Source organism: Prionailurus bengalensis, chromosome C2 (assembly GCF_016509475.1).
Source record: "Prionailurus bengalensis isolate Pbe53 chromosome C2, Fcat_Pben_1.1_paternal_pri, whole genome shotgun sequence".
Taxonomy (NCBI): Eukaryota; Metazoa; Chordata; class Mammalia; order Carnivora; family Felidae; genus Prionailurus; species Prionailurus bengalensis.
Window position 1 is genome coordinate 55,981,655 of NC_057350.1, and position 24,627 is coordinate 56,006,281.

Consider the following 24,627-nt stretch of genomic DNA (forward strand, 5'->3'; position numbering starts at 1 on the left):
CATTAAAAAATATTTAAAAAACAACAAAAAAATAAAGGACAAGATATAGAGCATTCTGGAAAGCTTCTCTGAAATAGATTGACCTTGTGTGTGAAGAACCATGTAACTATGGCAAAGGAGGGACATGAAGTGGAAAGGCCTAAGGAGGGAGGGTGACCATTGCTTATAGGAACACCAAGAACTCAGATGTGGCCAGGGTGAAGGATCCAAAATGAAGTTGGAAATATAGCCAATGGCTATATGCAGATAATGTTGGCCATGATAAACATTTGGGATTTTATTTTCTGTGTAATGAGAAGTCACTAGAATGTGTAATTTGGGCAAAAATTTGACATAATTTTCATTTATATTTTAAAAGACTCATTCTACTTGCCATAAGTAGGGGTATTAAGTTATTATTACACTGATTAATAGCACACAATTGAACAAACATTTATAACAAATTTTGAAAAGTAATAAACACCAATGGTACATTTTAGAAATGTATTTCTTAAATGAGAGAAATGGAGCTGTTTTTTCTTTCAGTAATTTATTTATCCATGAATAAATAATCCTAGAAAGATGAAATTTAGAGCCAATATATTTCTTTTTCTTTTCATATTTATAAGCTTTGAGATAATTTCTTCATAATTAAGTATGTAGGAAGGGAAAATTTTTATTGTAGTAATATTCAATTTGTTTGAATTCCTTTTGAGTTACTTGTTAAAAGTCATACTGAAGCTTATTATTAAAATTATTTTTGGTGGTCTACCAATCGATAACTGGATGATACCCTCTTTCAATATTGTGTCAAACACTGAAAGTCCTGCAACTTGTGAAAGGACTTGTTATCCAGTCACTGGATCACTCAACATTGGTGCCAGTATTTTGGACCATTCCATTCTGCAGATATTTATATCCCAGGATGATGAATTATGGTAAGGTTCAATGGCAGATAAATGCTGTATTTTTGTTTTGTTATAGGGGAGAAAGACAATGGCAAATTCATCACTTTGATCAAAATAGATCTCTGACACATAAGTTTAGGAAACAGTATATACACAAGCCAGAAATCTAGAAATTTATTCTTTTAAAACCATCCTTACCTGCCTCCACCTTGGAAAATCTGTCTGCACTTAGTTTGGAACCCACTCTTCTATTCAGTGAGCCTCATAGGAGCATGCATGTTATTTACTTTCTCTGTGCCAAGCAAAATGTCTGGCATAATCATTGTCCTTTTGTTAAACAATGAGGGAACTAGGAGGCTGGAATATTAATCTCAAATTTCCCAGTCTCCCCATATTTTTACTAATCCTTGCTGAGATGGAGTAATTGGGACCCTGGAGAAATTTTCTGGCTGCAGGAATTCTAAGCCCAGGGCAGTAATATCAAAAATACAAACACAGAGAGATGCAAAGAGTTGTCTTTAGTACCCAAGAAGCAGACTGTAACAAATGAAAGGGACAGTTTGTGTCAGGTTTCCTGTTTGATGTGTAGTTTCATTACTGTGATGGTCACACAGTTGGGTTCTCATCCTCCTCCCCCTCAGGTCAGGTGGCAGCAGCGGGAAGTGGTCCAGTCTATAGTGCTGCACTAGCAGTGGCATGTGGTTTCTCCCTGGATATCCCAGGAACCACAGCCATAGCCACAAGCACAGCTGGTGACAACCATTCCTATATGGACACATGAGACACAGATGTCAGAACCCTTGGATTTTGAGAGGAGGGAGGTGTACACTTACCATTTTTCATATCTGTGCAGCCCAGGGGTAGATCTAAGTTTTGTGGGACTGCAAACTAATTTGATTTTGAGAGCCCTCTTTAAGGAAAAAAATTTAAAAATCACTAAAACAAACTTAGGTATATGGCCATGGAAGAGGTCTGTGAAAATGAGGGGCCTGGGCATTTCTTTCCTTAGATTCATGATATATTTACCTGTATGCTAGCCCTACTCACCAGACAAGGGAATAGATTGGGAAAGGGAGATGAAGGACAGGGGGAATGGTAGGTAACAGATCATAACAGGACAAGGAGGGGAGGGAACGCTGATATGTGAGCTCATGAAAGGGAGGTGGGAAGGGTAGAGACATAAACCCAAGAGCCCTCAGTAGCATCATTAAGGGAAATAAGAATGGGTAAGAGATCACTGGGAACCAGAGGTTACAACTCACCTCCAGGCTAATACAATCATGAGGCAAGGAAAGGTATAGGTGATGGGGGATGGATGGGGTGGGCACAGGGCATCTTACTCACCATTCCTCCTCATGAAGTTACTTAGCTGCAGGGCAGGAAGACAGTTTGCCTGAGCTAAAGATACTGGTACATGAAATCTACTTTGCTGGGGCAGGATTTTTTTTTTTAATTTTTTTTTAACGTTTATTTATTTTTGAGACAGAGAGAAACAGAGCATGAACGGGGGAGGGTCAGAGAGAGAGGGAGACACAGAATCTGAAACAGGCTCCAGGCTCTGAGAGGTCAGCACACAGCCCGATGCGGGGCTCAAACTCATGGACCCCAAGATCCTGACCTGAGCCCAAGTCGGATGCTTAACCGACTGAGCCACCCAGGCGCCCCTACTGGGGCAGGATTTAATTCTGAACAGGAGAGAAGAAGGGGTATTGCCCATGATAGCTGTCTCTGATAGTCCCCTTCCAAATCTCCTTTTACCTCAGAAGTGTCACTGTGTCCATAATCATGCTACTCACTAGGTTTTAAAGTTCAGTTTTCTCATTTATAAAATGAAAGTAATAGTTGTACTTATTTCATAAAGTGAAAATTGAGGTTATCTATGTAAATTTTTGCACTATACCTCGTTTGTAATGAGTGTCCATAAATTATAATTATATTCCTCCTCATTACCATCATCATCAAGCTCATTATCATCAGAGAAACCTCAAATTTTAGCCAGCAGTCCAAAAATGATATGGGCGCAGAAAAAGCCCTGGGCAGGAAGATTAAGCTTGAGCGGACTTAATAGAAGCTGGGATCTAGGGATGGGACCAAGAAGAAGTTAGGTTTAGGAATAGGTGGCATGATCAGGGGTTCTCTCCCACTCTCTCCCACTCTCTGCCTTTATCTTTGTGTCCACGATGGAGTCCAAGGAACACTGAGCATACCTTGGGATCATCAGCTGGAGAAGGAGGATGAGAATGAGAAGGAAGTAAGACGTAAGCTTCATCCTGTAGAACAGCAATGTCCTGGGGCTGGGAGGAAAGATAGAAAGCTGAGATCTCTGAGCTCCAGTATGGTCGAGAAGGAAGGGAATACGTGAACAGTCTCAAGAGAGAACAGATAGGAGAAAATCAGTGCCAGTATGGAAGACTCTGGATCTCTCCAAGCTGTTTGAAGAATGAGGGAGGGTGGCTGCAGAGCAAATTAACTCACAGATGAGTTCAGAAGAGGTCTACAAAGACTGGCCAGGAAAGGATGTTTTATACCTTATGGTAACTGACTTAGGCACCCCTCAACACATAAGCACAGACAAACAAACACACTCCCCAGCACACTTTCAAAGAACTGCCTGCTTGAGTGTGACACACAACTGTGATAAACTTCAGTGCATCCATGATAAGCAACAGCTGCCTTTGTTCTGGTTCTCTGCCAAGGCGAGTCCTTCTGCCTTTCTATTCTTCCCTTTCCTTTCTTCTTGGCAACCTGATAAGGCCAGCACCTGAGCCTTCTGTTAACTGCCCCATGTTATAGGTCTCTTGTTTGATCTTTCATCAGCAAGAGGTGATTTTATGGTCTTCTGAGTGAGAGCCCTATATGTCACCTGTTTAGACATCATTTTATTGCCCTGGCTAATCCCATTTGTAGACAAGTAACAGAAAACATGATTAGCACTGGTTTGCAAACAAGGAAGCGTACTATTTACTTAACCAGAAGCATAGTGTTTGATTGAAGGTTCTTGTTGGAGATCAGGCCTGATGCTTTCCCTTTTTTTCTACCATCCTCAATTCATTGGATTTTCATCCTTGATCTTCTCTTTTCATAGGCCCAAGGTAGCAGGTATCACATCCTCAGCCAAGATCCTGAGCAGGAAGGTGTTGTAGACTCTGGGTCTGGAGTTCTCTCTTGTCCAGCAAAAGAGCAGATGCAGGATTGAAATGCAAGAGAGGCTAATGTCTGGGAGGAGACAAGAACTGCGAGTAAGGGTCCTTGCTCCATTTCTCTTAGGATCAGAAAGCTTACAAGCGTGATGGACTTGCACAAAGAGGCAATGAAATTGTGAACATTAATTCATGGGCATGAGGGAAAGGGGGTTTTGAAGATAAGCGGTGTTAGGGGTTTGGGTGGATACAAAACACAGTAGACATGAGGTGCCACCTCTGTTTACCTAAACTTGCCTAGGGGACAAGAAAGAAGAGCAAGCTACCTCAGGATCAATAAGGCACCTTTCTTTTGCTAATTAGCTCAGCTCTGGGCAACTGGGGTCTATAGCCCTGTTTACCTGTTTTTGTTCTTCCTTCCTTCCTTCCTTCCTTCCTTCCTTCCTTCCTTCCTTCCTGTGAAAGCAACTTTCTGCTATTGTACTAAATTGGGTGGCACTTCTGCCCTGAAAACCTAATCTTGTTTACCTAATCTTGGATGTTTTCATCCTGAGATTTCCTATTCCTATACCTTTGTCCTATACTGAGGGCCTTTGCCCTGTTTACCTAATCTTGTTTACCTAATCTTGGATGCATTCATCCTGTGGCTTTCTATTTCTTTATGCCTTGTTAACCCATTGGTGCAAGCTCAGGGAATTCCTAAGCTTATTCCCCACAGGAAGGGAGGTCGGGGTAAAACCATTCTCTTTTGGAGGCTTTGCCTTTCTGTTTTGGAAGCAAATTTTCCCCTAGAAACTCAAGCAGATTTCCCCTTGTATTTCATTGTTCAGTTCTGGGTCATATGACCTCCTTTTACATCATTAGTGGCTGAGAAATTAAGTAGATCTCTACAATCCCTTATTTTAGACCATTGGACCTATATATGATACAGTCTCCACAGAGGAGCACATGGTCACCAGGATTGAATCCCATGATTCAAAAGCTAGATGAAGTAGCAGAGAATGGCTGTTGGATGACCACTATTGGAGGCTTTCAGGTGGGAAAGCCTGGATCTACTTCTGCTGTGACCAGCCTCACTGTTCCTTTCCCTAAAGATGCCCCCTGAGGAACAGCTACTTCTACATATCTCTCTCAGGAAACTTTGAGGATGGGGCTCAATGGTGCCAGCAAAAAGGCAAGGATGCTTCCTTAATTCACTGATAAGAGTTGAGGAAATAAAGGAATAATACAGAACACAAAAGAGCACAGGCTTGGATTTGGTATAAAAGTTGGGTAGATTAGTTCATTTGTTAATTCAACAACTATAGAGCTTCTCTATACTAATTCTAGTTCTGGTGACTCATTAGTGGGCAATGCAGGCAAGGTTTTTGCCCTCTTGAGACTATACTCTAAGGTGTAAGATAACTATACAATATGTCAGATATTGAAAAATTCCCTGAAGGAAAGAAATGAAGGCAAGGCAATTGGATGTGCTTCTGTGTTGTATATAATTCAATGTGTTCAGGGAAGACACCTCAGGAAAGATGACTTATAAGCAATGAGCTGCAGACGTGTGGGGTAAGCCATAGAAAAAGCTGGGACAAATGTTTTGGGCTAAGGGCCAGTAAGTATAAAGAGCCTAAGGCAGGGGGGTGGGTGGTTGGTGTGTTGAAGGAATACAACAAAAGCAGTGTGTCTGAAGAGAGCAAAGTGAGTAAAGGCAAGAGAAGTGAGAAAAGTGGTCAAAAACACAACTGGGGCCAGGTTGGTTATAGAGCACTTATCAACCAACATAAGGGCTCTGAGTTTATTGCAAATTTGATGAGAAATTACTGGAGCATTTTGCTTAGGGATGATATGACTTATTTATATAAGATCACTTATATCTTATAAATCTTACTAAGGCCACTGCTGTGGAAGAAAATAGGTAAGCAAGGAAACCAAATAGCAAGCTCTTGTAGAGTTCCAGATCTCAGATGGCAGTAAAGGAAGGAGTGAGAGCTGGGTAGACTTTGGTTATATATAGCAGGTGGAGCCTCTTAGGGTTTACTGATGCACTGGGTGTGGGGCAAAGGAGCAATAGAGTAGTGAAAGGTCAAGGTTATATTCTGAATGACTTGTTGAAGAGTGATGCCATTTACTAAAATGGGGACCCCTGGGGAAAGCATGGATAATGGCAAGAACATTAAATCATATTTGATCATGGTCAATTTAATATGCCTATTTGACATCCAGGTGGAGCGGTGGCATGGGAGTTGGGTATATACTTCTGGGGTCTGGGGGAAAGGTGAGAGTTGAAGATATAAATTTGAGACTTATCAATCCACAGATGAAAATAATAGCATAGACGATTTAAGAAGAGAAGTGAAAACTTTTTTAAAGGAGCCAGGTAAAGAAAGTGATAGACTGGGAAGTAGATGACCAGAAGAACGTGGATTAAAGATGAGTTGAACTGCATTGACTACTGGGTTTGTTAAGAATGGCAAGGAAAGAAACGAGAACAGGATCACAAGAGAATGTGATTGGTTTACAGTGAGCCTGGGCAACAGAGACACTGACCGTGCCCTTTGGGCAACACTTGTAGTTAGTGGCATTCCTAGCATATTTGACACCTGGAGGGGATCACTCTAACACTCCTCTTCTCTACATAACAAAATTATTTCTAGTAACAACTATGTAATGATCAGTAATAATCATTATTTCTTGATTCATTCTTTGGTTGTAAAACCAACAAAAACTATGAAAAAGACCAAATGTCAATCTTAAAGCTACTGTTTATATTCAGCATAGTATTTTTGTGCACTATCAGACAAAAAATATTATACCACTCAGTTTGTATTCACTTTTTAAATTAAAAAAATTTTTAATGTTTATTATTTTTGAGAGAGAGAGAGAGAGAGGGAAAGGGAATGAGCAGGGAAGGGGCAGAAAGAGCCTTAATGCATGCCCTCAAACTCACAAATCATGAGATCAGGACCTGCTGGACACTCAGCTGACTAAGCCACCCAGGTGCCCTGAATTTAAAATTTTAAATGCAGTTAAACCCCATATAATCATATAGAGTGACCAAATAGATGTAATTTAAATCTGCTAATTTTTCTTTACAATCACTGGGCTATCATTGCTTACTTAGATTATACTGTTTAACTGCAGGAATACAGAGCAAGATAGGAGTTTTAAATACAAAGGCAAATTTGAATGTTTCTGAAGTGTTATGAACTTATTTTAAAAATTGAAATGAAGACATATAACAAACCCCTAGGTTAGTAGAAGGAAGAACAAAGATAAGAATAGAAATAAATGAAATAGAGACAAAAACAATTTTTAAAAAATGATTGATGAAATTAAGAGCTGGTTTTTTGAAAAAATAAACAATATTGATAAGCTTGACACATCAAAGAGAGAGAGAGAGAGAGAGAGAGAGAGAGAGAAGACCTAAATAAATATAATTAGAAATGAAAGAGGAGAATAAATTAATAAGAAGTAAATAATAGAGCTTCTCTTTTTATTAAGTTTTTCTCATTCTTTAACATTTTCTGTTTTTAGTGATTTATAATAAACTTACTTGGACATGTTTACAGTTTATAAATTGCATTTGGATGTATGTTTAACTTTTAAAAACTCATGGTGCATCTGAATAAAATAGTAGGAGACCAGCAAAACCAATAACCACAGGAAGTCTGCAGGTCTCTCAAACACAAGTTTCTAGCTCTATTTTTGGCTAGAGTTGGTTCTCTGATGAGGCATGGAAGTGTTGCTATTTCATCTTATGGATTCATATACTTTAGACAGTACATGAAAAACCATTCAGGTTGATTTTAGATGTAAAAACTGAAATATGGATAAAAATCGAGAGGCTGACTCTGGAAAACAGTATGGAGGTTCCTCAAAAAGTTAGAAATAGAACTACCCTATGATCCAGCAATGGCATTACTAGATATTTACCCCAAGAATACAAATACATTAATTCAGAGGGATATATGCACCCCAATATTTATAGCAGCATTATCCACAATAGCCACATTACAGAGGCCACCCAAGCATCCATAGACAGATGAATAGATAAAGAATATATATTATCCAGCCATAAAAAAAAATTGAAATCTTGCCATTTGCAACAACATGGATGGAGCTGGAGAGCATAATACTAAGTGAAATAAATCAATCAGAGAAAGACAAATACCATACGATTTCACTTATATGTGGAATTTAAGAAACAAAACAAATGAGCATAGGGAAAAATGAGAGGCAAAACAAGAAACAGACTCTTAACTATAGAGAACAAACTGATGGTCACCAGAGGCGAGGTGGGTGGGGGGATGGGTTAAATAGGTGATAGAGATTAAAGAGTGCATTGGTTGTGATGAGCACCGGATATTGTATGTGTTGAATCACTAAATTGTACACTTGAAACTAATATTTGACTGTATGTTAAGTAACTGGAGTTTAAATAAAAACTTTAAAAAATTGAGAGGCTGACCCACCCTGAATAGAGATTAGTGATGGGTTTGCTTGGAGATAGGGCAATACATCCCTCAAAAATTATCTTCGGAATCTGCTCACGTGTTACATAGATACCTGATTAAGACTGTAGAATTCTGCACCATCAAGCAGAGAAAAAAACTGGTTCCATAAAACTTGATGATTTGATTCTTTCAATTAGCTGTGAAAGCATAAAGTCTCTTCACTAATCAAGGTTCTAATCAGGTTCAAGTCAGTTATAAGAAAAAAATTTGCATTCCAGTGTCCAAAAAAAGTATCCCAGAATGGCTTACTGAATTTATTTGTCCAAAGGACCAATAATTGGGCCATCCAGGTCCTTTGGATGCTGGAAATGTCTGATAGACAATAGCATGTTGTTGGCATTTGTTGTTACTCGCGGTAATGCTAGGCTAACAGACTTAACTGTTGGGTATGGACAAAAGCAGAGGTGAGAAATACAAAGTAGAGATGATTGCAGAAAGGGACACTGGGGAGGAGATAATAAAAGAAGAGGATCTGGAGGAGAGAATAGAGAAGAGGTAATGAAAAGAAAGAAGGTAAGCATGGTGGAAATTAGAGGAGGCACAGACCTGGAAGTAGACAGAGTTTTGGTGAAGTGGTTTAAAGGTGACATAGGTCAAGGTCAAGTCTGCATTAGATTCACCCTGGGATCACCTGTCATGGAGGCTATCCTAGTTTGCTCTCTTCTCCACTTGTTATTTTATTTCTATGTCTCTGCATGCTGGCTAAAGAGAAGCAATAGAAGATTCCAGCGTTTTGATTCAGGAAGGGGGTAGGTCCAGGGGGAGACTGACAGGAGCCCCTGTAAAAGAAAAGAGACCTGTGGAAACTGCCAACCACCCAAGAGGAGGCAGTAAAAGGTAGAGGGCTATTGAAAAGTCTTTTGGTGGGGTGCCTGGGTGGCTCAGTTGGTTAAGCATCTGACTCTTGGTTTCTGCTCAGGTCATGATCTCCTAGTTGGTGGGTTCAAGCCTTGCATCAGTGACTCTGTGCTGACAGTGTGGAGCCTGCTTGGGATTCTCTCTCTGTCTCTTCCCTGCTCTCTCTCTCTCTCAAAATAAATAAATAAATAAAATTTAAAAAATTTTTTTAAAAAAGAAAGATCTCTTGGTAGTATCACTCCTGCTATAATTTTAAGAGTACATGCTCAGCCATTTGACTCTCCAATCAATGCTTTTGTGAAAGAACCTCAGATTGTCTGTCGGTGAAATGGCATGTAGGGTGAGGCAAGATCCACCATAACTCCTGAAGTTTAGGAACCATGTACCCTTTAATTTTTTAAAGTTGTAAGAGGGTCGCTGAGCTGATCCAGGACAAACTGAGAAGCCTGAGCATGTCTCTCTCTATATATATGTGTATGTAGATAGACAGATAAAATCTTATTAAAAATAGATTTACAGGGGCGCCTGGGTGGTGCAGTCGGTTAAGCGTCCGACTTCAGCCAGGTCACGATCTCGCGGTCCAGGAGTCCGAGCCCCGCGTCAGGCTCTGGGCTGATGGCTCAGAGCCTGGAGCCTGTTTCCGATTCTGTCTCCCTCTCTCTCTGCCCCTCCCCCGTTCATGCTCTGTCTCTCTCTGTCCCAAAAATAAATAAACGTTGAAAAAAAATTAAAAAAAAATAGATTTACATATATTTTAATGACATGATTATGGTTGTGCTGCATGGTAATTGGTGATATATGGTAAGCAGCTGACAGACATGACATACACAATAAATATGGCTTTCCAGAGCCTTACCAGGTTTCTGGTTTCTGCATTCTATTCATTTGGCCACCTATAATAAATGTCTATATTGAGAGCATTTCCTGATACCAGGTTCTGTCTAATTCCTATCATAATCTCTAAATTAAGTCTAACTGGTAAACATCTTCATGTACCCAGGAATTGAACATGGGATTGGGAAACATCTGGTTATTTACTGATCCACTCTACTTTTGAGATTTCTGGAATTTGAACTCGTCACTGGAAGAAGGAAAGCAAATTTATAAAGGGGACAAAGAGGCTCCTGAAAGTAAAGGATTGAGACTCCAACACATTGACTTTGAAGTTCAAACTCTTTAGAGTCTTGTGTTTAGAATGAGATTTCAGGACTTAAATAATCCTTTAGCTTTGAGAAAAAAGCCATGTTTTCTGGCTTATTCTTAGTGGTGAGACAAGCTTAATGACACAAATGTTAAAGTGTAAGGCTCTCACTGTGGATACATCATAAAGTTTATAGTCTAAATAATTAGATATCATTAGGTGTCTCTTCCCCTCCAAGTTGTTTCTCTTCCCTAACATTTGATGCCTTACTAGATTTTAAGTTGCTTGGGAGCAAGAATCATTACTTAATGCTTCTCTATATCTTCGGTGCCCAAACAGTATCTGGCACATGGCAGATGTCAATGGTTGTTGGTTGGCTGGTTGAATAAATGAATGGATGAATGTTGGCCTACAAATTTATTCTACCTTTTTATGTGGTTCTATTTCGCTTCAAGTTGAGGACCAAACTAGAGTCTCTTGGGCTATTGAAATATAACATGCTGTTGAAATATGTCGTGAGGGTTCAGGATCTTTTGTTAATTTTTTAAGGATAACCACTGAGTTTTGGTGGAAAAGGGTCAACCCTGGCATATCCCAAATGCAGTAATGGGTTGCCCAATCTCCCTGGTTCTTATACTCCATGTTCTCCTCATTTAGTTCTACACTGACATCCAGCCAATATTGATTTTCTAAACCTCTCTGATCCATCTCTGCTCATTAAATTAATTCTAACTTTTTTTTTCTTCACCTCTGTGTACCTTCTCTTGAGCACATATCTTTTTTTCCCTTTCTTCTCTTTCTCTCTCTGCCTCTCCCCTTTACCTTCCTTTCCTCCCCTCCCCTCCCCTTTTCTCCCCTCCCCTCTCCTCCCCTCCCCTTCCCTTCCCTTCCCCACCAGACCTGGTCTCTTGACTCATGAGACATAATTATTTTATCACTTTTAAGTGCTCACATTTGTAGTAAACTACTTACCTATAGGGAAAAGAGACTGATATAATGATAATTAAGGGGAACACGTTCCATTAAGACTCCTTCTTCTCCATTTTTTTTTTCTTGATATTCCCAGAGAGAGACAAGCAATAGACTGGGTGGGTGAGAGAATACAGATGGCTGGTAAAAATGGGAAAAATGTTTAACATTACTGACAATGATATACAAATTGATATAATTATGAATGTCAGTATTACCTCTCAGACTCAGAAGGGTTAAGGAAAAGGGAGAAACAGGGATTTCTTATATTTCCCTGCCGAGAACAGAATATTAACTTTTTTATGGGAGGTCATTTAGCAAAATATCTCAAATTTTTAAAATATATATTTCTTTTGACCTAGCAATTCTACTTTATGGACTTAACCTTAAAGAAATAAACAGAGGCACCTGGGTGGCTCAGGTCATGAACTCGCGGTTTGTGAGTTTGAGCCCCACATCAGGCTCTGTGCTGACAGCTCAGAGCCTGGAATCTGCTTTGGATTCTGTCTCCCTCTCTCTCTGCCCCTTCCCTGCTCATGCTCTGTCTCTCTCTGTCTCTCAAAAATAAATAAATGTTAAAAAAAAAGAAATAATCATAGATGTGCACAAAGATTTATATGAAAAAGTTCACTACATGATTATTTATAGTAGTAAAAATATATACAATACATAAATAAATTATGGCCCATTAAATATGATATATTAGGCACATTATGAGGAAATGCTTAGGAAATACTGTTGGGTTATAAAAATCAGGGAACAAAACAGTATGTATTTTTTGACCTGATGTAAAGATGTATACAAAAATGTTAGGCATACATGCACTTATATTAATAGCCATTCTCCTGGGATGGAGGGATTAAGAGTGATTTTATTTCTTTACTTGTAATTATTGATACATTCTGCTTTTTCCATGATTGTATTGTTTTACTATTTAAAATCATTTTATTTTTTATGATTTTATTATTATTCTTTTAATGTTTTATTCTCACATTAGATAACATACAGTGTAGTCTTGGTTTCAGGAGTAGAATCCAGTGATTCACAATTTACATAAAACACCCAGTGCTCATCCCAACAAGTGCCCTCCTCAATTCCCATCACCCATTTTCCCCACCTCCATCAACCCTCAGTTCTCTGTATTTAAGAGTCTCTTATGGTTTGCCTCATTTTAAAAGTTGTCTGTAGCAGATGGAGGTGAAAAGGCAGCAATTCCTACATACATGTCTCTTTGACTTCGCTGTGCCTCCTAGCAAGAGATGGTCTATTTCCCCACCTCCTAACTCTGATCTGGACTTGTGACTTGCTTTGACCAATGGATGCACCAGAAATAATGTACAATTTCTGAGGTTAGGCCATAAGAAGCCTGTGGCTTCCACTTTGTCCCCTTGAAGTGCTGCCCCAAAACCACCATGTAAGGAAACCAGTCTAGCCTACTAGAAGATAAGAAACCTCACCGAGGAGAACCATGGCCCCCCAGTCAATAGCCAGGGCCAACTGCCAGACATCAGTGAAGAAGTCAGAGACTCTCTCCAGCTGAATTCAGCAAAATAGGTGGGCCCAGGTGAGTCTAGCAGAAAAACCTCAGCCCACAGAAGCATGAGAAATAATAAATTGTTGCTTCAAGCACTGAGTTTTGGGGTGAATTGCTACTCAGAAATAGATGTGAAACAGCAATATAACCTTTAATTTTAAAAAATGAAGTCATAGGCTGGCTATGGTTGTCAATCTAGCTTTCAAGGATCTTAAAAATATTGCCTCAGAAATGTAAATAGAAGCATTATGACTGTCACAGTATAGTTTATGTTTTGGAAGAAAGACTGATGAGAAGAGACTGTGGTGGTTTGCAGTGGGTCAGGAAATAGGTAGCGAGTATGGCTTTTTATATGTGTGGCTTTTCCTCATTGAAAGAGCACAATGTCTCTAGAGTATCTGTAGATGGCTCCAAATGGACCCCTAGCTGGATGTCAGGAAATCCTTGGATCCTCCTTCCTGTGAGTGCTGCAGAAGGGAGTGCTTGGCCAAATTCCCACGTGTCTTTCAGAACTTTCTTACCCAGTGGAACCTCCAGGGGTAGAGGAGAAGGAGAGTGCCATAATATTTTTGAAGATATTCTCAAAACCTTTATTTCTTATCCAGAGAAATAAGGAATATTAAACAGAAATGGTACAAAAATCTGTTGACTATTTTTTCTGATGGCTATATGAGAAAGTTTCCATGATATCTTCCCAATATTTCAGCCCCTAGTCATCCACATATCATTATAGGAATGAAAACTTGAAGATAAGTCTCATGAGTCTGTCTCAGATGTCAGTCTGAGTTCAGCAGTAGAGTGTTAGAGCTACCAGGGCCCTTGGAGATGATCTAATTCTATGGCATCATTCAAAGAACAACACAGTCTAAGACTGAGACAACTATTGTGGCTTACTTCAGGTCACCAGTGAGTGACTTTGCGGCACAGAGCTGGGAGCAAACCTAGGTCTCTCTGTTCCTGTGCTTTGTACTCTGTGTGATGTTGGACTACTTCTTCAAGCCTAAATGAAATCAGAGATGTGGGATGAGATACTGTCTTTGTTAATTTTAGGTACATTTCACATTTCAGCGGGATTATTGGTTGTAAAACAAGGAAGTCCAGAAAGTTATACAGCCAAAATGTTTTATGCAATAATATAATTAAGCCATAAAAAATAGCAAAGTGATTCCTTTCTCTGGATGCAAGGATGCTCGCAACCACCAAGAATGAATGCTGTTTGGATTCAGTGGCACAGGTTGTGTTCTCTTTAGCAAAACTGCTTCCAAAGCCAGATGTCTGGTGATGGCTGCTGACTCTCTCCTCTTCCTCCTGGGTAATGGATATTTATTATAATACTAAGCAGGAGCATGTGGGGATTGGTGAAAAGAAACCTGACAACATCTAATTTCAATATTCGATATTTTGCAGTTTGTCTCCCCCAAGCATAACCCTCATGAATGTCATACTCACTGACATATTCCTCTACAATCAGTCCCCAGTATTATTTTGTGTCTTCCATACTGAGCTCTGGCCAAGAGCCCTGAACTGGGAATGAGGCTTCAAAGCTGCATCAGCAAATACAAGAATGATGATCTATTGTCACATGCCCAAACCTGGCAGTTATGCCCATAAATCAGAGTCCAGGAGTTAGTTCTGCTCTGAGGTCTCCTCCTTCTTTCTGCTATACTTCCACCTGGGAATTAAGAATTTCTGGGGGCGCCTGGGTGGCGCAGTCGGTTAAGCGTCCGACTTCAGCCAGGTCACGATCTCGCGGTCTGTGAGTTCGAGCCCCGCGTCGGGCTCTGGGCTGATGGCTCAGAGCCTGGAGCCTGTTTCCGATTCTGTGTCTCCCTCTCTCTCTGCCCCTCGCCTGTTCATGTTCTGTCTCTGTCCCAAAAATAAAAAAAAAATAAAAAAATAAAAAAATAAAAAGAATTTCTGGCTCAGAATTAAGGGAAGAATTTAAACCACTGGATCTTTCTGGAGTTTTCTGATGCCAACCGAGGCATCTGGGGTGTAACCCCAGCACTCCCTTTTGGCATCAAGTTTGGGCCAAGGCTCCATGATGTCTGAGCTTGCTTCAGTCCTGACAGGCTTTAGTGTTTTTGGTCCTCTGAGTTCTCATTTATCTCACTCTTCCGCCAGCAAGATGATAAGTTATGCTTACACAAATCTGGCAGGGGCCCAGCGTATTTGGGGGCTGTTATTTTTTGTTGGTGTGGAGCCCTGTCTACTTGCTCTTTGTGGGGTCTGGCCTGGAGGTCTGGTGCTAGGATTAGAGGTCTGGGCAATATGTGGATCAAGAGCTGGAAAACCTTATAAGTGAATGCAACCTTTGTTTTTGGAGAAAATTTTCATTAAGGCCAAAGGCATGCATGGCATTTAGAGCAGGAGTCAGAACCCAGGAAGTCAGGAGTTGAGTAGACCCTGAGACAAAGTGAGGGGTAGAAGCATAATTGGGAGCAAAGGAAGAAGGTCTAATAATGCAAAGGATGCAAATTTTGGCTAAAGGATGCAAATTTGGCTCTTTAGCCAAATGAAGTATGCCAATGAAGTATGTAAAACTTCATTTTACATACTTTGTAAAAATGAAGTTAGTCGTCCACATTTAACTGTAGGATATTTCACATTCACATCCAGATTTCCATCTCCTCTTGAAGCACCACGTAAGCTCAGGTAAAATAAGACTATCCCATCTAGAGTTTTCCCTTTTAATTTACCCCAGAGGAAAATGCCCATTTCAGGTTTGCATTTCTTGGTCCTCAATTTCCATTTTCTTAACAAAGCATTTGCTAGAGTACAAAAGACACACTATTCTTTTCTCTGAGTTTTCTTCTTGAGGAATGGTTATTGTTTAAATCAAGGACGCTACTTGAGAAAACAGAATTCTATCCAACATTCCTGATGCTGTCTCTTTTCATATTATGATTTTCTAGTTGCCAAAATCTTTCACATGAATCCTACACTCGAGCCTGTTTTGGGGGGAGAAATAATATATAAAAGCCCATGCTTGGTCTTGGTGTCATCATTTTAAGGAGCTAACACAGGTTTTCCAAGAAATTTCTTTTTCTTTTTTTCTTTTTTCTTTTTCTTTTTCTTTTTCTTTTTCTTTTTCTTTTTCTTTTTCTTTCTCTTTCTCTCTTTCTCTTTCTCTCTCTCTCTTTCCCTTCCTTCCTTCCTTCCTTCCTTCCTTCCTTCCTTCCTTCCTTCCTTCCTTTGTTTCTTTCTTTCTAAGGACTCCTTTTGTGTTCTGGTCCAAGATAGAGGTATAGGAAGTCCCTAAACTCACCTCCTCCACAGACATGCAAAATCTACACCTATTTATAGAGAAATTCCTCCTAAAGAACTGAGGGCTGATTGAACATCTTCTGCACAGCAAAAGATAGAGAGACCACATAGAGAAGAGCAAGAGAGATGAAGACAAGGTAATGAAGGGAACCCCCATACTCAATGTTGCCAGCTGCAATGGGGAGAAATAGTACTGAGAGAACATGAGCAAATTTGTCTGCCCAGAGGCACAGAAGAAAAGGTGCAGTTTGAAAGAGCAACTGCTATATAAAGTAACCAGCACTAGAGTCCTGCTAAATGGTGGGGGAGCCGCTGGAACTCTCCCCTCACCGTCAGGGTGGGACTTGCATTGCAAGTCACAACTCCCCCAAGTGCCTGGCCTCCCTATTTCCTTTCCTTGAGCCTTCCCCCTAATAAAAATCCCAGGGTTTTGAATCCCACCTTGGCAGCTGCAGCTCAGAGGACTCAAAATAGCACAAAATGCTTTATTATTTTTCCAATGTGGAAGGATGCTGGCATAATAAACACAAACCCTTGAGAGTGTTACTGAATTAATAAGCAGTTTTTGGTTTTTATGTATTTATATTTACATCTCACATGTTTGCACTTCTTTTCAACCCTCCTGCTGTCAACCCTCCTCCAGACTTCTGTCATCTTTCTCCAGGGTCCTTGATCCCCCAAGGGTCTCCCTGAAAGTGTCCTTGCTCCCTCTACTTCATTCCCCAGATGGTACCCAGGGAATGCTTCCTAAATGCAAATCTGTAACCAACAAATCCTTTCCTAATTCTTTTAGTGAATGAGCAGGCCTTGGTAGGATAAAATTATTATGAATTTCTGTTCTTTTTCCCCTGGACCTTCAAACCTGCATTTCTGCACCTACTTGTTCTCCATTCCTGGATGAAATCTCGGGCAGATTCTGCAGCTCTTTTGAGTACTCTAGGAATAACCAAATAGGCCTTTTGCTTTTGTAGGTAAAAGCTAGTTCCATCAAATTATTTCCCAACCCCGCCCCCCAACTAGGCCCACATAACTTTGGAAGCCTCCCTGTGGGAGGGACCTTTGCACTTACCTTCCCAGTCAGATTCCGTTCTACTCACCTTCAAGTCACATAAATGTCACTTCCACAGGGGAGATTTTTCTGTTTTCATCTTAACCTTCAACAAATGGTAAATATACAGTTATTTCTATGAATCGTTGTTTAATGTTTTCCTCCCCCACTAGACTATAATCCCCATGAGGGCAGAGAATATGTTTATTTTATTGGTGGCCCAGATCCTGGCCCCTTAATAATATTCACTCAATAAATATTTATTTTGATAAATAATATGAAAAGTGTTTCTTAATGGGTACTGGAAAATATGACAACTATCTTGGAAGTGTAAAGGATGTTTAAAAGGGGCCCTTTTTGGGACACCTGGGTGGCTCAGTTAAACATCCAAGTTTGGCTCATGTCATGATCTCAGTCTGAGTTTAAGCCCCGGGTCCGGCTCTGTGCTGACAGCTCAGAGCCTGGGGCCTACTTTGGATTCTGTGTCTCCCTCTCTCTCTGCCTCTTCCCAGCTCGCTCTCTGTCTCTCTCTCAAAGATAAACATAATTTTTTTAAAAAAAGGGGTCCTTTTTTTACTGAAGTAGAGTTGACACAGAATGTTACATTAGTTTCAAGTGTATAACATAGTGATTCAACAGCTCTATATGTTATGTTCACCACAAGTGTAGTTACAACCTGTCACCATATAACACTATTACTATATCATTGACTATATTCTCTGTGCTGTACCTTTCATCCTGTGACTTATTCATTTCATCACTGGAAGTCTGTACCTTCCACACCCCTTAACCCATATGCCCATCCCCAATCCCCTCCCCTATAACAACAACCAGTTTGTTCTCTGTATCTGTGGGTCTGATTCTGCTTTTTTGGCTTATTCATTTGTTTTGTTTCTTAGATTCCATATATAAGTGAAATCCTATGGTATTTGTCTTTCTCTTATTTCACTTAGCATAATACCCTCCAGGCCCATCCGCGTTCTGACAAGTGGTAATATCTCATCCTTTTTATGACTAATATTCCATTACACACACACACACACACACACACACACACACACACACACACACATAGCTGTGTCTTCTTTATCCATTCTTCTAACCATGGACTCCAGTATCTTAGCTATTATACATGATACTGCAATAAACATAGGGGTACTTATATCTTTTCAAATTAGTGTTTTTGTTTTCTTGGGTAAATACCCAGAATTCAATTTTTAAACAAACTACATACTGCTTTTCACAGTGGCCGCACCATTTTACATTCCCACCAACAGTACACAGTTTGCTTTTTTCTATATATCTTTGCCAATACCTGTTATTTCTTATGATTTTTTAAAGTTTATTTATTTTGAGAGAGAAAGAGAAAGTGGGGAGGGACAGAGAGAGAGGAGGAGAGAGAATCCCAGGCTCCACTCTGTCAGTGCAGAGTCCAATGTGGGGCTTGAACTCATGACAGTGAGATCATGACCTGAGCTGAAATCAAGAGCTGGACGCTTGATTGAGCCACTCAGGCACCCCTCTTTCTTATCTTTTTGATACTATCCATTCTCACCAGTGTGAGGAAGTATGTCATTGTGGTTTTGATTTGTATTTCCTTGATGATGAGTGATGTTAAACATCTTTGCTTGTGTCTTTTGGCCACTTGTATGTCTTCTTTGGAAAAATGTCTGTTTAGGTTCTTATATGACTGTTTCTTTTGGTATTGAGTTGTATAAGTTCTTTATTTTGGATAAGAATTCCAATATCAATATATTGATATATATTTGATCTATTTCTCTCTTTATGTCTGTTAATATTTGCTGCATATATTTAGGTGCTGTTATGTTGCATAGGTATTTACAATTGTTATATCCTCTTTTTGGATTGATCTCTTTATCATTATATAGTGCCCTTTGTCTCTTGTTATAGTCTTTGTTTTAAAATTTTGCCTGATATAATTATTGCTACTGTAGCTTTTTTTTTTTTGCTTCCATTTGCATGGAATATCTTTTTCCATTATTTTACTTTTTGTCTGTATGTGTATTTAGGTCTGAAGCAAGTCTCTTGTAGGCAGTGTATAGATAACTCTTTCTTTTTTTAACCATTCAGTCATCCTATTTCTTTTGACTAGAACATTTAGTCCATTTACATTTAAAATCATCATTGATAGGTATATACTTATTGCCATTTTATTTATTGTTTTCTGGTTGTTTTTTCTAGGGCTTCTCTCTTCCTTTCTTCTTCACTTGCTCTCTTCACTTGTGGTTTGATGGCTTTCTTTAGTGTTACACTTGAATTTCTTTCTCTATTTTTGTGTATCTATTACAGGTTTTTGATTTGTGCTCACCACTGGTTTCATGCATAATATCCTATGTGTATAGCAGTCTATATTAAGCTAATGGTCACTTAAATTTGAATACATACTAAAAGCACTAAATTTTTACTCCCTTCTCCATGTTTTATGTATATGATGTAATATTTTACATATTTTCATTTTGTGTATCTCTTGACTAATTTTGTAGATACAATTGATTTTATTACTTTTACATTCTAAATACACTGGCTTTATCAGTGATTAATCTACTACCTTTACTACATGTTTGATTTGATTTGTGAATTTTTTCCTTTTATAATTTTCTTACTTTTAGTTTGGCCCTTTCTTTGCACTTAAATAATTCACTTTAACTTTTTTTTTTTTTGGTAAGGCTCGTTTCATGGTAATAAAATCCTTTAACTTCTGTTTATTTGGAAAACTATATCTCCTTCAGTTTTGAATGACAACCTTGCTGGATAGAATATCCTGGATTGTAGGTTTTTTGTTTTTTTTTTCTTTTCAGTACTTTGAATATACCCTGCCACTCTCTTCTGGCCTGTGAAGTTTTTCCTGAAAAATTAGCTGACAACCTTATGGGATTCCCCTTGCATTTAACTGTTTCCTTTTGATGATTTTAAAACTCTATTATTATTTTTTGCCATTTTGATTATTATGTGTGTTGGTACTGACCTCCTTGGGTTAATCTTGTTAGGAGCTCTCTGTGATTCCTGGGATCTGTGTGTCTGTTTCCTTCTTCAGATTAGGGAAATTTTCAGTATTATTTCTTCAAGTAAGTTTCTTCCTCCTTCTCTCTTTTCTCCTTCTGGGATCCCTATAATGTGAATGTTTTGTGCTTGATGATGTTACAGAGTTCCCTTAACCTATTCTCATTTTTTATTATTCTTTTTTTTTCTTTTTGCTGTTCAGCTTGGTTGCTTTCGATTACCCTGTCTTCCAATTGCTGATCCATTCTTTCACATTTTCTAATCTGTTGATTTGCTCTTCGTATAGTTTTTTCATTTCGCTATTGAATTCTTCAGCTCTGGCTGCTTTTTTTTTTTTATATTTTCTATGTCTTTGCTGAGGTACTCATTGAGTCTATCTATTCTTTCCTCAAGTTTAGTGAGTATTTTTATGACCATTACTTTGAACCTTTTATCAGCAATATTGCTTATCTCTGTTTCATTTAGCTTTTTTACTGTGATTTTGTTTTGTTCTTTCATTTGGAACATATTCCTCTGTCTCCTCATTTTTTCTAACTCTCTGTGTTTGCTTCTATGTATTAGGCAAGTCAGCTATGTCTCCTGATCTTGAAAATAAATAATGGTCTTATGTAGAAGAAGTCATGTGGTACCCTGTAGTGCAATCCCCCTGGTCACCAGGACCAGGTACTACAGGGTGTTCCCTCTGTGAACTGTGTGTGTCTTCCTGTTGTGGCTGAGCTGTGACTGCTTTGCCTGCTGTGGGCACACTGGGCAGGGTTTTCTTTCTGCATTGTTGAGAAGAGTGGCTGCAGCTAGTTGCAGGTTGGTGGGCAGGGCTAGCAGTCAGCCTTGCTGTCCGAATTAGCCTGTGTGCTATAGTTTTATGTGCATTGAAGGGCAGGGCTTGCTCCCTGCACAGCCAGTTAAGAGGCCCAGCTGTGTGAACTATAGATGCATTGGTGTGTGTGTGTTATCTCCCTTTCACTTGGGGCAGGAGTTACTTTGGAGTGGTGCTGGTCCCAGTCAGGGATGTCTGCCAGATGTGGTGGAACAAGAGCTGCTTTGGTGGGATGCTTGAAGAGGTGGGTGGGTTGGGTGGTGTGGGTACATCATGTGGGGGCAGGGCACATGATGCTAGCAAGATAGGTGGAGATTGTTAGTGCTGGCTCCTGCTAGTGTTTGGCTATCTGGGCTGGGGGAGGGGGAAATGGCACCTGCCAGCACTTTTGCTCCTGGAGAAATCTCCTGCAGATCCCTGCCCCTCCAGCACACATTCTAAGATTAGTCAATAGCTCACTATATACATATATGCCAGGTGCTTTTCAAACTGCTACTTATGTGCTGTGTCGTGGGCTTAGCTATTTGGTATGCCGGCTCTTTAAAGGGCGGGAACTCGGTTTTCTTATCATCCTCCTGCTCTCCCAGAGTTAAGTCCTGCTGAAAGCTCCTGGAGTTAAGCTCTACTGGTTTTCAGAGCCAGGTTTATGGGGACTTGTCTTCCCAGTGCAGGTCCCTAGGTTGGGTGGTATCCAGTGTGGGGTATGATCCCCTCACTCCTCTATGCTTTCAATGTCCCTTCTGTTTGTGATTAGTCACACCCAGGGTTTGGTTCCCAACAACATCTCCACACCTCCTACCCTTTTCGATGTGGCATTCTCTCTATGACTAGCTGTAGAAGATGTTTTCTGCCAGTCTTCAGGTCATTTTCAGATAAGTTGTACAGGTGTAGCTGTTGCCTTGGTGTGTGCATGGGATGAGGTGAGCTCAGGATCCTCCTACTCCACCATGTTTCTGGTTCCCTCCTTTAATGAAATTATATAAAAGTTTATTTTGAATGCAGAAGTAGAACAGTGAAAATAGCAGACAAACTGCATATCAAAAGGGGAACAACATTGCTTGAGGTGGGAACTAATTAGAAGAATGTTTTATTTGCTGATATACACATTCTTTCTTTGCTATTTCAAGTCTTAGAAAATAAAATAATGAACTATTTATGCTAAATAACTATTGTCTTCCAAATTTCAACCAGGGCAGGTCTTGTGTTGAGATATAGGTACTGAAAAAGAGATGGGGGTTAGAGAACCTACTCTGGAAGCAATAGCCTCAGAAACTACAAGAGATTCCAGATTAGTTTCAAGTGATCTCATATGCTTTCATCTGTGTGAAAGCCTTTTCTGACTGCTTCAAAGGAATTACCATTAGCACAACATTTGAATATAAAGTTCAGTGTCTGTCTCTTCCCCCCCCCCCAAAATATTTTGGAATCTCTTTCCATAACTGGGACATCACCATTTCTGCATCTCTCACTTAGCTGAATATCACACAGTCCCCTTGAGGATTGTTATTAAAACATTTAACAATTTACAAAATCACAGAATTTTGAAAAAAAAGGATATAGGCCAATTTTTCTCTTGATTTAAAATTATTCACAAATAGAGTTTTTGGATCAGCTGGAGCTCCCTCAGCACTCAGTCACATTTACCACTATGTTTGTACTACAAGTCAACTTGTTCTAGAAGATCTTGGTTTGGTCACATCACTCTTTATAAACATAGAAAGCCTCTCTAACTCTCACCACAAAGATGATTTATTATTACTTATGATAAACACGTAATATTTGCATACTGTGAAGTATTTAAATAAATCACATTAAGATAGGTGGACAGCATTCTCAGAAGATAATTGTAACATATTTAAACAAATAGAACATGTAATTCTTGCACTGTTCCTGTAAAAAAAATCATTTCTTCATCCAAAACTAGGTTTGGTTACTAACTGTCTGTGATGATGGAAATATTCTGTAATACCTGTACTGTTTAATACACAATACATAAATTCAGAGAAAAGTGAGCCAGCCTTGAATGCTTCATTCATTCATTCATTCATTCATTCATTAGCTGAGAGTCTTGTTTGGCTCAGGCACTGGACACACAATGTCAGGCAAGACACTGCCCCTACCCATAAGTTACATGAGTTGATAACTCATCAGACAAGTGGGATACTATACAATGAGTTGGTTGCAGGGTACTGAAAAAGGGCACAGAGAGACAGACATTTAACCCAGATGAGTAAAGGGGGTTGGTGATTTACAACTTGGAGCATGTTATGCACTTCAATTAATTTTTCATAGTAGATAGGCCTCATTCTCATTTTTTAAATGAGGGAACTTAGTTTCAAAAAGCTCTGTGATTTACACCCCCCCTCATGAAATCTATCCAACCAGATTTTGTTGCAAAATTCATATGCTTTCTATTATCCAAAAATGCTAATCAGCAGCTCTTCAAAGAAGATTTTCAAAACCACCTAATTTCTATACTTTTTACTACAAAAATAAAGAAGGGATTTTTGAGTAAGATTAAGGGTGAGGCAACTACTACAGTATTCTATATTAAATTAAATCCAAAAATGATTAATGGTATATGCATAAGTATATCATTTATAATTGATTAAATTTTATGTTTGTGGTTATTCTATCAAAAAATAGTGGACATTATACATTATGAATGTGGTTAGGAGGCAGTAATTCAACTTAAATAATTTCTACTCATAGAATATTTCTTGGGAAGTTTAAGGAACCAAGTTTTTTCATATGTCTTCATGAGAACACTTCAGTATAGTCTTTTTGTATTTCCTCATGAAAGCACTTGCTTTGACGTTACACCTTAGTCTCTGGTGTCATTCCCTAAATCAGTTGTTCTTTTTTTTTTTTTTTCAATTTTTCCATCTGCTGTTTAAACCTCACCCTACATTTGGGAAACTGCACATAACTTGTTCATCACATAACTCACTAAATGAGACTGAACACTTTGCCCAGATGATTTTTTTAAGAAGTGGGTAAAATGTTCAATTTATCAATATATTTCATTTTTGTCAGGGAAGCATCCTTCTCATCAAATTAGGCTTGTGTGTTGCTCATTATAAAATGTCACCAGAAATTGTGCGAATGGACTGAATCTTTACCAAGGATTCAGCCATGATTGATTGTGGATTGACCGGGAGTCTAAGGCAAAATGGAAAATACCCTTTACGATATTTGCTGAATGAAAAATTTTAATCTCCATCCCACTTTTCTCAGTTATTTTTTTTTTCAGTAAAACCAATGCTGACATGCAACAATTGCTTATATATATTGAAAATTTTGAATTTTACAATTTCTCAATTGTAAGGCTTCTCTAAATTCTTGATATTCAGGACATAAAATATGAGGACAGATTCACTCAGATTTTAGCTAAGTATTCTCCCTTTATACTTATACTACTGAAAAGTGAGTTTGTGGGG

General features: G+C 39.1%; 1 protein-coding gene across 1 annotated transcript; it reads right to left on the reverse strand.

The window, feature by feature from the left end:
- Positions 1-1,572: 1,572 nt before the first annotated feature.
- On the reverse strand, positions 1,573-3,156 carry RETNLB (resistin like beta). The gene is made up of 4 exons (XM_043593281.1): positions 3,042-3,156; positions 2,788-2,870; positions 2,259-2,308; positions 1,573-1,654 (listed from the first exon to the last, which is right to left on the reverse strand). The coding sequence occupies exons 1-4, from the start codon at positions 3,154-3,156 to the stop codon at positions 1,573-1,575; spliced, it is 330 nt and encodes a 109-aa protein (XP_043449216.1).
- Positions 3,157-24,627: the final 21,471 nt, after the last annotated feature.

Coding starts and splice junctions, on each gene's coding strand:
- RETNLB (XM_043593281.1), bottom strand. CDS start 3,156: ATGAAGCTTACGTCTTACTTCCTTCTCATTCTCATCCTCCTTCTCCAG. Junction 2,871..3,041: donor CACAAAGATAAAGGCAGAGA/GTGGGAGAGAGT, acceptor CTAAAATTTGAG/GTTTCTCTGATGATAATGAG. Junction 2,309..2,787: donor GGACACTCATTACAAACGAG/GTATAGTGCAAA, acceptor CCAGCAAAGTAG/ATTTCATGTACCAGTATCTT.